At 44.6% G+C, this 13,943-nt stretch overlaps 1 protein-coding gene across 1 annotated transcript; it reads left to right on the top strand.

Moving 5' to 3' along the window:
• Window positions 1–2,525: 2,525 nt before the first annotated feature.
• Window positions 2,526–6,635, top strand: LOC118964502 (extensin-like). Its single transcript, XM_036976487.1, has 2 exons — window positions 2,526–2,558; window positions 4,674–6,635. The coding sequence occupies exons 1-2, from the start codon at window positions 2,526–2,528 to the stop codon at window positions 6,633–6,635; spliced, it is 1,995 nt and encodes a 664-aa protein (XP_036832382.1).
• Window positions 6,636–13,943: the final 7,308 nt, after the last annotated feature.

Here is a 13,943-nt window from a genome sequence, read left to right as displayed (position 1 = left end):
CTCGCTTCGAGGCAAGCAACACTAAGGCATGCATGAGAGCATCAGCTGTTCCTGAGAACTGTGAGTTCACCCTCTCAGTAGCCAACGTGAGTAAGACCTAACTTATGGCTGCAGGGGAAGTAGCTTGGATGAAAGGTGCCCAGAGTAAACGGCCTGCTCCTCAGTCCCAGTTGCTAATATATGCATATTATTATTAGTATTGGATAGAAAACCTCTCTGAAGTTTCTAAAACTGTTTGAATGATGTCTGTGAGTATAACAGAACTCATATGGACATAAATAATGGACATTATCGAACAAATCAAGCATTTATTGTGGAACTAGGATTCCTGGGAGTGCATTCTGATGAAGATCATCAAAGGTAAGGGAATATTTATAATGTTATTTCTGGTTTCTGTTGACTCCAACATGGCTGATAATTGTATTTATTTTCTGAGCGCCGTCTCAGATTATTGCATGGTTTGCTTTTTCTGTAAAGTTTTTTTAAATCTGACACAGCGTTTGCATTAAGGAGAGGTACAGTGGGGCAAAAAAAGTATTTAGTCAGCCACCAATTGTGCAAGTTCTCCCACTTAAAAAGATGAGAGAGGCCTGTCATTTTCATCATAGGTACACTTCAACTATGACAGACAAAATGAGAAAAAAATCCAGAAAATCACATTGTAGGATTTTTTATGAATTTATTTACAAATTATGATGGAAAATAAGTATTTGGTCAATAACAAAAGTTTATCTCGATACTTTGTTATATACCCTTTGTTGGCAATGACAGAGGTCAAACATTTTCTGTAAGTCTTCACAAGATTTTCACAAACTGTTGCTGGTATTTTGGCCCATTCCTCCATGCAGATCTCCTCTAGAGCAGTGATTTTTTGGGGCTGTTGTTGTGCAACACGGACTTTCAACTCCCTCCAAAGATTTTCTATGGGGTTGAGATCTGGAGACTGGCTAGGCCACTCCAGGACCTTGAAATGCTTCTTACAAAGCCACTCCTTCGTTGCCCGGGCGGTGTGTTTGGGATCATTGTCATGCTGAAAGACCCAGCCACGTTTCATCTTCAATGCCCTTGCTGATGGAAGGAGGTTTTCACTCAAAATCTCACGATACATGGCCCCATTCATTCTTTCATTTACACGGATCAGTCGTCCTGGTCCCTTTGCAGAAAAACAGCCCCAAAGCATGATGTTTCCACCCCCATGCTTCACAGTAGGTATGGTGTTCTTTGGATGCAACTCAGCATTCTTTGTCCTCCAAACACGAAGAGTTGAGTTTTTACCAAACTATTTTGGTTTCATCTGACCATATGACATTCTCCCAATCTTCTTCTGGATCATCCAAATGCTCTCTAGCAAATTTCAGATGGGCCTGGACATGTACTGGCTTACATGTCTGTCTGTAATATCAACATGTTTCAAGCAGACCACCATAGTCACTGTGCCCAAGAACACTAAGGTAACCTTTCTAAATGACTATAGACCCGTAGCACTCATGTCCATAGCCATGAAGTGCTTTGAAAGGCTGGTAATGGCTCACATCAACACCATTATCCCAGAAACTCTAGACCCACTCCAATTTGCATACCGCCCAAACAGATCCATAGATGATGCAATCTCTATTGCACTCCACACTGCCCTTTCCCACTTGGACAAAAAGAACACCTACGTGAGAATGCTATTAATTGACTACAGCTCAGCGTTCAACACCATGGTACCCTCAAAGCTCATCTCTAAGCTAAGGAACCTGGGAACCTCTGCAATCGGGCTATCTGCATTGTGTCCCACCACCCGCCAACCCCTCTTTTTACGCTACTCTCTGTTCATCATATATGCATAGTCACTTTAACCATATCTACATGTACATACTACCTCAATAAGCCTGACTAACCGGTGTCTGTATATAGCCTTGCTACTGTTATTTTCAAATGTTTTTTTACTGTTTTATTTCTTTACACACACACACACACACACACACACACACACACACACACACACACACACACACACACACACACACACACACACAGACACACACACTATTGGTTGCTGGATATTGGCGAGAACTGGAACAGGCTGTCGTACACGTCGATCCAGAGCATCCTAAACATACTCAATGGGTGGTAACATGTCTGGTGAGTATGCAGGCCGTAAAAGAACTGGGGCATTATCAGCTTCCAGGAATTGTGTACAGATCCTTGCGACATGGGGCCGTGCATTATCATGCTGAAACATGAGGTGATGGCGGCGGATGAATGGCACGACAATGGGCCTCAGGATCTTGTCACGGGTATCTCTGCACATTCAAATTGTAATCAATAAAATGCAATTGTGTTTGTTGTCCGTAGCTTATGCCTGCCAATACCATAATCCCACAGCCACTCAGTTCACAACCTTGGCATCAGCAAAACACCCGCCCACACGACGCCATACACGATTTCTGCCATCTGCCCGTTGAAACCGGGATTCATCCGTGAAGAGCACACTTTGCCAGCGTGCCAGTGACCATCGAGGTGAGCATTTGCAGTCGGTTATGACGCTGAACTGCATTCAGGTCAAGATTCAGGTGAGGACGACAAGAACGCAGATTCCCTGAGACGGTTTCTGATAGTTTGTACTAATATTCTTTGGTTGTGCAAACTCACAGTTTCATCCCCTGTCCGAGTGGCTGGTCTCAAACCATCCCGCAGGTGAAAAAGGCAGATGTGGAAGTCCTGGGTTGTCATGGTTACACGTGGTCTGTGGTTGTGAGGCCAGTTGGACATACTGACAAATTCTCTAAAATGATGTTGAAGGCGGCTTATGGTAGAGAAATTAACATTAAATTATCTGGCAACAGATCTGGTGGACATGCCTGCAGTCAGCATGCCAATTGCACGCTCCATTAAAACTTGAGACATCTGTGGCATTGTGTTGTGTGACAAAGCTGTACATTTTAGAGTGGCCGTTTATTGTCCCCAGCACAAGGTGCACATGTGTATTGATCATGCTGTTTAATCAGCTTCTTGATATGCCACACCTGTCAGGTGGATGGATTACCTTGGCAAAGGAAAAATGCTCACTAACAGGGATGGAAACAAATTTGTACCAGAACATTTGAGAGAAATCAGCTTTTGTGCACATGTACAATATCCGGGATCTTTTATTTCAGCTCATGAAACATGGGACCAACACTTTACATGTTGTGTTTATATTTTTGTTCAGTGTACTTAGCCTCCATTTGAACACCACCGCAAAAGCTTTGCCATTTAGCATCTTCCCAATTAAGTAGCCTAGTTTTGTTGTTTGGCTACTTGAAGAGAACTAGAGACTATCACTCGCAGCCCACCTCTTCCAATGCATTAAGGAAAAGTATACATCTAATCCTACTAGAAATGAGTACAACATCCTGGCGTTTAAACCATACTAGATTTTAAAAAATGTACATACTATACAACATTTTATTTTGGCATACTGTGAATGCGTCATGCGCGATTGCGTTGTTTCCCGCTATTCGTTGATGTCGGTAGTGTCACGGTCTTCCTCCTCATCATCTGAAGAGGAGAGGAGAGACCAAAATGCGGCGTGGTAAGTGTTCATAGTGAATATTTAATTAAAGAAAGTACTGAACACTGCATACAAAAACAATAAACCAATAACGACCGTGAAGCTACAAATGAGACCTGTGCTGAACACAAGCCACTAACATAGACAATCCCCCCCCACAAACACAGTGACACCCAGGCTACCTAAGTATGATTCTCAATCAGAGACAACTAATGACACCTGCCTCTGATTGAGAACCATACTAGGCCGAAACATAGAAATACCCAAATCATAGAAAAACAAACATAGACTGCCCACCCCAACTCACGGCCTGACCATACTAAATAAATACAAAACAAAGGAAATAAAGGTCAGAACGTGACTTCTATCTAATCATCAGCTGTTGTCAAAGCATAAAGTATACTTGATTTTCGAAATGTGACATACTATTAAACCATATTTTTTTTTCGCATACTCAAACGGCACACTATTTAAGACCACCATATAAGTATGGGTATTTGGACAGTGCCAATGTGTTCTCAACAACTTAGCTGATTAAATAAAGGCAAAAGATCATGTGTCTTCAAAAAAAATATATAAAAAAATACAGGATATACATTTTTTTTAAGACAATACAAAACATACAATATAAAAAAATACAATACACAGACACACACAAACGTCAACGACGTCACACCTGCCCAGACCCAACTATTCTCAGCCCTATCTCCAGGTCCATCACACCTGCCCAGACCCACCTATTCTCAGCCCTATCTCCAGGTCCATCACACCTGCCCAGACCCAACTATTCTCAGCCCTATCTCTAGGCCCATCACACCTGCCCAGACCCACCTATTCTCAGCCCTATCTCCAGGTCCATCACACCTGCCCAGACCCACCTATTCTCAGCCCTATCTCCAGGTCCATCACACCTGCCCAGACCCACCTATTCTCAGCCCTATCTCCAGGTCCATCACACCTGCCCAGACCCACCTATTCTCAGCCCTATCTCCAGGTCCATCACACCTGCCCAGACCCAACTATTCTCAGCCCTCTCTCCAGGCCCATCACACCTGCCCAGACCCACCTATTCTCAGCCCTCTCTCCAGGCCCATCACACCTGCCCAGACCCACCTATTCTCAGCCCTATCTCCAGGTCCATCACACCTGCCCAGACCCAACTATTCTCAGCCCTATCTCCAGGTCCATCACACCTGCCCAGACCCACCTATTCTCAGCCCTATCTCCAGGTCCATCACACCTGCCCAGACCCACCTATTCTCAGCCCTATCTCCAGGTCCATCACACCTGCCCAGACCCACCTATTCTCAGCCCTATCTCCAGGTCCATCACACCTGCCCAGACCCACCTATTCTCAGCCCTATCTCCAGGTCCATCACACCTGCCCAGACCCACCTATTCTCAGCCCTATCTCCAGGTCCATCACACCTGCCCAGACCCACCTATTCTCAGCCCTATCTCCAGGTCCATCACACCTGCCCAGACCCACCTATTCTCAGCCCTATCTCCAGGTCCATCACACCTGCCCAGACCCAACTATTCTCAGCCCTATCTCCAGGTCCATCACACCTGCCCAGACCCAACTATTCTCAGCCCTATCTCTAGGTCCATCACACCTGCCCAGACCCAACTATTCTCAGCCCTATCTCTAGGTCCATCACACCTGCCCAGACCCACCTATTCTCAGCCCTATCTCCAGGTCCATCACACCTGCCCAGACCCACCTATTCTCAGCCCTATCTCCAGGTCCATCACACCTGCCCAGACCCAACTATTCTCAGCCCTATCTCCAGGTCCATCACACCTGCCCAGACCCACCTATTCTCAGCCCTATCTCCAGGTCCATCACACCTGCCCAGACCCACCTATTCTCAGCCCTATCTCCAGGTCCATCACACCTGCCCAGACCCACCTATTCTCAGCCCTATCTCCAGGTCCATCACACCTGCCCAGACCCAACTATTCTCAGCCCTATCTCCAGGTCCATCACACCTGCCCAGACCCACCTATTCTCAGCACTATCTCCAGGTCCATCACACCTGCCCAGACCCACCTATTCTCAGCCCTATCTCCTGGTCCATCACACCTGCCCAGACCCACCTATTCTCAGCCCTATCTCCAGGTCCATCACACCTGCCCAGACCCAACTATTCTCAGCCCTATCTCCAGCTCCATCACACCTGCCCAGACCCAACTATTCTCAGCCCTATCTCCAGGTCCATCACACCTGCCCAGACCCGCCTATTCTCAGCCCTATCTCCAGGTCCATCACACCTTCCCAGACCCACCTATTCTCAGCCCTATCTCCTGGTCCATCACACCTGCCCAGACCCACCTATTCTCAGCCCTAACTCCAGGTCCATCACACCTACCCAGACCCACCTATTCTCAGCCCTATCTCCAGGTCCATCACACCTGCCCAGACCCACCTATTCTCAGCCCTATCTCCAGGTCCATCACACCTGCCCAGACCCACCTATTCTCAGCCCTATCTCCAGGTCCATCACACCTGCCCAGACCCACCTATTCTCAGCCCTATCTCCAGGTCCATCACACCTGCCCAGACCCACCTATTCTCAGCCCTATCTCCTGGTCCATCACACCTGCCCAGACCCACCTATTCTCAGCCCTATCTCCAGGTCCATCACACCTGCCCAGACCCAACTATTCTCAGCCCTATCTCCAGGTCCATCACACCTGCCCAGACCCACCTATTCTCAGCCCTATCTCCAGGTCCATCACACCTGCCCAGACCCAACTATTCTCAGCCCTATCTCCAGGTCCATCACACCTGCCCAGACCCACCTATTCTCAGCCCTATCTCCAGGTCCATCACACCTGCCCAGACCCACCTATTCTCAGCCCTATCTCCAGGTCCATCACACCTGCCCAGACCCACCTATTCTCAGCCCTATCTCCAGGTCCATCACACCTGCCCAGACCCACCTATTCTCAGCCCTATCTCCAGGTCCATCACACCTGCCCAGACCCACCTATTCTCAGCCCTATCTCCAGGTCCATCACACCTGCCCAGACCCACCTATTCTCAGCCCTATCTCCAGGTCCATCACACCTGCCCAGACCCACCTATTCTTAGCCCTATCTCCAGGTCCATCACACCTGCCCAGACCCACCTATTCTCAGCCCTATCTCCAGGTCCATCACACCTGCCCAGACCCACCTATTCTCAGCCGTATCTCCAGGTCCATCACACCTGCCCAGACCCACCTATTCTCAGCCCTATCTCCAGGTCCATCACACCTGCCCAGACCCACCTATTCTCAGCCCTATCTCCAGGTCCATCACACCTGCCCAGACCCACCTATTCTCAGCCCTATCTCCAGGTCCATCACACCTGCCCAGACCCACCTATTCTCAGCCCTATTTCCAGGTCCATCACACCTGCCCAGACCCACCTATTCTCAGCCCTATTTCCAGGTCCATCACACCTGCCCAGACCCACCTATTCTCAGCCCTATCTCCAGGTCCATCACACCTACCCAGACCCACCTATTCTCAGCCCTATCTCCAGGTCCATCACACCTGCCCAGACCCACCTATTCTCAGCCCTATCTCCAGGTCCATCACACCTGCCCAGACCCACCGGTCCATTTTGATAATGAAGCATGTGATTTTTTCCATTGTCTTAACGATGGAGGATTGGTTGATTTCCAGTTTTTGAGTATACGTTTTTTTTTTCAAGATAATTGACGAGAAGAGTATTGTCCAATCCATCGGGTATCTCACTGCACCCTCGTATGGCATGTCTTGAAGTACGCAGACACACGGATTAAAATTACATTTTCTCATTTACAACTGCCAAGATAAAGCAAAACAGTTCGACACGCACAACAACACAGAGTTACACATGGAGTAAACAAGACGCCCCACTCATGAAGCTGGTTGAGAGAATGCCAAGAGTGTGAAAAGCTGTCATCAAGGCAAAAGGGGTGGCTATTTGAAGAATCTCAAATATAAAATATATTTTGATTTGTTTAACACTTTTTTGGGTTACTACATGATTTCATATGTGTTATTTCATAGTTTTGATGTCTTCACTATTATTCTACAAAGTAGAAAATAATAAAAAATAAAGAAAGAAAAACCCTTAATGAGTAGGAGTTGGAAATCTTTTGACCGGTTGTGTACATTGTAACAGCCAACTTTGCAACCCATAATTTTTTGGACTTTATAGGGTTATGGACAATGTGTTCTCAATGACTTACCTGATTAAATACAGTAACTCTGCAGTCGGATTCAGTCAGACTCTTTTGGGAACATCCTCTGATGTCAAGATATAGATTATATACCAAATGGTTCCCTATTCCCTAGTCTAATAACTATGGGCCCTGGTCAAAAGTAGTGCACTACAATAGGGAATAGGGTGCCATTTGATCCTGGTCTAAAGTAGTGCACTACAATAGGGAATAGGGTGCCATTTGGGAATAGAGAGATGTGGACAGAACATGCACCTTGCTGGAAGCCTCTGCAAAGTCCTCTGGGTAACAATGAGCTCATCACTATCACTGCTATGAAGAGATGGTGTCCCTGTTTCTTGTTGTTGACTTTGGTCTTTAAGATTATATTTTTTATTTTCTTATTCTTTTTTTAATTCTTTTTTCAATGTTTTTGAATGGCCATCACAAAGTTAATCAGATAAAATATGTTCACATGTCAAACAAAGTTATTTAGTTATTAAAGTCTGAGTCTGATACTGGTTTTGAATGTGTCTGGTATGAATACCCTGATTGTTTGGTTTCTATGGTGACCAAATAGCTGATCATTGTTGTAATACGTTCCTGGACTCGACGGCTGTTTCTTAATGGCTCTTTTATGGCACATTATCTACTTGGTAAAACAACAACAGCAGTAATCTTTCTCTCGAGGAGGAGGAGCACAGGAGGCTCTAAAAACCCAGCAACACATTTTATGTCTTTTGACAGGTTTCTAATGAGCTATTTCCAACCCCTTTGATATGGATACTAGGCAAAGTTATTTTCTCTATGTTACAAAACAACACTTCCCTTTTCATAATGACAGGAAGTCAAAGATAAAAAAAACATTTTTTTTTAAGTATATCCAACCGCATTTTACATTTCTCAACAAATATTTTGTTGGCGAGGAAGCACCTTACTACAAGGTATATTATAAAGGTACTGTAGGTGATGCTTGGTGCTGGAATTTGGACTGCGCTGAACCTTGACAGAGAGAAGACAACCTGAAAGGTAATTGGCAGTTAAAACAAGTCAACAGTTAACATGTCGTCCCCCACAAATTAATTATGCAGCCCCCCCCCCCCCACCTTGTTAATTACGTATCTCTATGGCAAGAAAGCATCATTCACCCGAGTTTCGTCAAGATTGGACAGTGGTGTCTGAGATATCTTGTTGATATCTTGTTGGTGTCTGAGATATCTTGCTAGACTCATATCCCTGAGCATGTGTGCCAAATTTCATCAATCATCAATCAAACAGATCAAGAGATATAAACATGTGCCCGTTATAGCGCCACCGTGTGGTCGATATGAATGTTCTTGTATATGTTGAGACTGGACAGTGTTTGCAACATGTGTACCGAATTTTCTTACAGTTATGAATATCCTTATTTATGTGCGTTTATGTGCCAGACCAAGCCCACGTGAATGTTTATTGGTCAACGTGTTGTTTTAGGAATTAGTCTGTAAAATGTTGAATTGAGAGATCTTTGTCCATAGATGTCACATATCAAATATTGTGCAGACCGGTCATGCGGTGCCAGAAAATTAGCATTTTAAGTGTTTTTCACAAACTTCTAAATGGCGGACCTTACGGACCAAATCCATAAGGCCATTATTGGACCATGACGCAAATGTGTTCCTTGTGATGAGAGGCACATATGTACCGAATTTCATGACTTTGCATCAAACGGGGAGATGGGCGTGAGCTTTCAAAGATTGCATTCTCTTGTTATTTTATTTTTACTTCACCTTTTATTTAACCAGGTAGACTAGTTGAGAACAAGTTCTTATTTACAACTGCGACCTCTGGTCAAGATAAAGCAAAGCAGCGTGACACAGACAACAACACAGAGTTACACATGGAGTAAACAATAAACAAGCCAATAACACAAACAAGTCAATGACACAGTAGAGAAAAGAAAGTCTATATACAGTGTGTGCAAATGGCATGAGGAGGTAGGCAATAAATAGGCCATAGGGGCGAATAATTACAATTTAGCAGATTAACACTGGAGTGATACATGAGCAGATGATGATGTGTAAGTAGAGATACTGGTGTGCAAAAGAGCAGAAAAGTAAATAAAATAGAAACAGTATGGGGATGAGGTAGATTGGGTGGGCTATTTACAGATGGACTATGTACAGTTATAGCACCACCATTTTAGCCAATCAGTGTAGTTTTGTAAATTCCGGATCTCTATGGCAAGATGCATCATTCACCCAAGTTTTGTCAAAATCAGGACAGTGCTGTGTGAGAAATCATGTGTGACTAACGTACGACTGTATGAAAGGACAAACGGAGACGGAGACAGATCCATAGGTCCCCTCCCCGACAATATCAAAGCATCGTCCACGATTTCAGTAAAAAAGCTGAGGGTGGAGAAACTGTAACCGCTCTCAAGTGTATAGACTAGAGCTATGGATGCAAGGACTGACAATCCACGATATCAACAGTATAGTTTAAACCATGTTTACATGATGATGCCGACCATAGAGTCATATGACGCGAAATGCATCATACAGGGATGATTTCAGAATTATGAAAGTTACATATCTTGAAAACTTGATTGCTGATAAGCAAAACATTTTGGGACGATGTCAACAATGGACGAATGGAAAAAAAAAGAGGTTTTGGGTGGAAATGGCCTTTAAGACCCATAAATGGATCTAATGGTTTTGAGAAAGTGGCAAGGAGAGAGGAGGCAAGGAATCAAGGCAATGCAACTGAGTGAAGACAATATTTGAAGACACCATACTGCCAGATCCACTCGTTGTAAGTCTTACCAATTAGGACTTTGCATATTGCAACTGAGTGCAGCTGATGCACCCTATCCCCTATTTAGGGCACTTGCTCTATATGTTAATCATATTTACTTCTCATTCCAGCTCAGAGAGACACCACTTTGCCTCCGTCTCATTTTCCAAACCTTCAGCGTTGAACGAGTGAGGAGAAGCAGGCGCACTGCGGTCTGGAAGCAGTGTGGGGGGAAGGGAAAACTAAAGAAATGGACTTGGGAAAAAGATTGAATTCATTAGTTCCTCCCTTGCTCATACATTACAGATAGATGCAGAATGAATTGTAGTTATTTCTTGACCAATATAGATTTTTATGAAGTGGGACAGGCACTAATGGAGTTTCCACTGAGGAGGCCAATGCTTCAGAGACCTGCAGCACCTGGGGCAACGATGGATTTATGGGCGCCCGTTTCTTGCCGCACGCTCCCCGGGACTGTCAAGATGGATTTGCCGGGAATTGACATCTTGCCTGAGTCCCAAATGGAAAACCCTATTCTCGATATAGTGCACTACTGGGTCCTGGTTCAAAGTAGTGCACTATATAGGGAATAGGTTGCCATTAGGGACTCGGCCGTTCTCTTGATAGGATGGGAGCGTGTCCATTTAGACTCCTAGGCCTTAGTGAGGAGGCATGCAGTAGGGTAGGGCTGACGTGTGGTGCTTGGTAATGGACCATGTTGGTTGTGTCCTATTTATTAGTGAAACTAAAGTGTTGTAACCTACAGTTGAAGTGGGAAGTTTACGTACACTTAGGTTGGAGTCATTAAAACTTGTTTTTCAACCACTCTACACATTTCTTGTTAACAAACTATAGTTTTGGGAAGTCGGTTAGGACATCTACTTTGTGCATGACAAGTCATTTTTTCCAACAATTGTTTATATACAGATTATTTAACTTATAATTCACTGTATCACAATTCCAGTGGGTCAGAAGTTTTCATACACTAAGTTGACTGTGCCTTTAAACAGCTTGGAAAATTCCAGAAAATTATGTCATGGCTTTAGAAGCTTCTGATAGGCTAATTGACATCATTTGAATCAATTGGAGGTGTACCTGTGGATGTATTTCAAAGCCTACCTTCAAACTCAGTGCCTCTTTGCTTGACATCATGGGAAAATCAAAATAAATCAGCCAAGACCTCAGGAAAAAAATTGTAGACATCCACAAGTCTGGTTCATCCTTGGGAGCAATTTCCAAATATCTGAAGGTACCACGTTCATCTGTACAAACAATAGTACACAAGTATAAACACCATGGGACCACGCAGCCGTCATACCACTTAGGAAGGAGACTCGTTCTGTCTCCTAGAGATGCAAAGGACCTTGTGAAGATGCTGGAAGAAACAAGAACAAAAGTGTCTATGTCCACAGTAAAACGAGTCTCATATAGACATAACCTGAAAGGGCGCTCAGCAAGGAAGAAGCCACTGCTCCAAAACAGCCATAAAAAAGACAGACTACGGTTTGCAACTACACCTGGGGAAAAAGATTGTACTTTTTGGATAAATGTCCTCTGGTCTGAAGTAACAAAAATAGAACTGTTTGTCCATAATGAGCATTGTTATGTTTCGAGGAAAAAGGGGGAGGCTTACAAGCCGAAGACACCACCGAAGACACCAAAAGGGTGATGCTTGCAATTCGAAGACACCCAACCGTGAAGCACGGGGGTGGCACCATCATGTTGTGGGGGTGCTTTGCTGCAGGAGTGACTGGTGCACTTCACAAAATAGATGGCATCACGAGGCAGAATATTATGTGGATATATTGAAGCAACATCTCAAGACATCAGTCAGGAAGTTAAAGCTTGGTCGCAAATGGGTCTTCCAAATGGACAATGACCCCAAGCATACTTCCAAAGTTGCGGCAAAATGGCTTAAGGACAACAAAGTCAAGGTATTGGAGTGGCCATCACAAAGCCCTGACCTCAATCCTACAGACCATTTGTGGGAAGAACTGAAAAAGCGTGTGCGAGCAAGGAGGCCTACAAACCTGACTCAGTTACACCAGCTCTGTCAGGAGGATTGGGCCAAAATTCACCCAACTTTATGTGGGAAACTTGTGGAAGTCTACCCGAAACATTTGACCCAAGTTAAACATTTTAAAGGCAATGCTACCGTTTTATGAATTGAGTGTATGTAAACTTCTGCCCCACTGGGAATGTGATGAAAGAAATTAAAGCTGAATTAAATCATTCTCTCTACTATTATTCTGACATTTCAAATTCTAAAAATAAAGTGGTGATCCTAACTGACCTAAGACAGGGAATTTTTACTAAGATTAAATGTCAGGAATTGTGAAAAACTGAGTTTAAATGTAGTTGGCCAAGGTGTATGTAAACTTCCGACTTCAACTGTGTGAGTCAAGCTCAATGGCCCTTCTAGTAGCTATACTGGGGAATATAATTACAGACCAGTGCACTGGTGTGGTAACAACTTTCGCTAGCCAGTACGGCAACCAGTAATAAGCATCGCTAGCCAGTACGGCAACCAGTAATACGCATCGCTAGCAAATACGGTAACCAGTAATACGCATCGCTAGCCAGTACGGCAACCAGTAATACGCATCGCTAGCCAGTACAGCAACCAATAATATGCATCGCTAGCCAGTACGGCAACCAGTAATACGCATCGCTAGCCAGTACGGTAACCAGTATTAAGCATCGCTAGCCAGCACAAATCAAATCAAATTTATTTGTCACATACACATGGTTAGCAGATGTTAATGTGAGTGTAGCGAAATGCTTTTTTTCACTGTAATTTTCAACCTCTTTTTGTCCCAGTCTGTAATACAGGGAGGATGTAGTGACCTGGCAGTGTGGTGCCAGGACAACATCCTCTCCCTCAATGTCAGTAAGACCAAAGAGCTGATCGTGTACAGGAAAAGGAGGGTTGAACACTCCCCCATTCACATCAACAGGGCTGTAATGGAGCCAAGTTCCTTGGTGTCCACATCACCAACAAACTAGCATGGTCCAAACACACCAAGACAGTCGAGAAGAGGGCACGACAACACCTTTTCCCCCTCAGGAGACTGAAAATATTTGTCATGGGTTCACAGATCCTCAAAGTTCTACAGCTGCACCATCGAGAGCATCCTGACTGGTTGCATCACTGCCTGGTATGACAACTGCTCAGCATCCAACCGTAAGGCGCTACAGAGCGTAGTGTGTACTGCCCAGTACATCACTGGGGCCAAGCTTCCTTCCATCCAGGACCTATATACTAGGCTGTGTCAGAGGAAGCCCCAACAAAATTGTCAAAGACTCCAGTCACCCAAGTCAAAGAATGGCTATTTACATTGAGAGCCCCCCCCCCCCCTTTGTTTTTACACTGCTGCTACTCGCTGTTTATTATCGATTTATCTATGCAGAATCTATTTACCCCTACCTACATG

The sequence above is a fragment of the Oncorhynchus mykiss genome, chromosome 4 (assembly GCF_013265735.2).
Source record: "Oncorhynchus mykiss isolate Arlee chromosome 4, USDA_OmykA_1.1, whole genome shotgun sequence".
NCBI lineage: Eukaryota > Metazoa > Chordata > Actinopteri > Salmoniformes > Salmonidae > Oncorhynchus > Oncorhynchus mykiss.
Note: the sequence above shows the minus strand (reverse complement) of the source record. Positions and strands in the feature narration are given on the sequence as shown.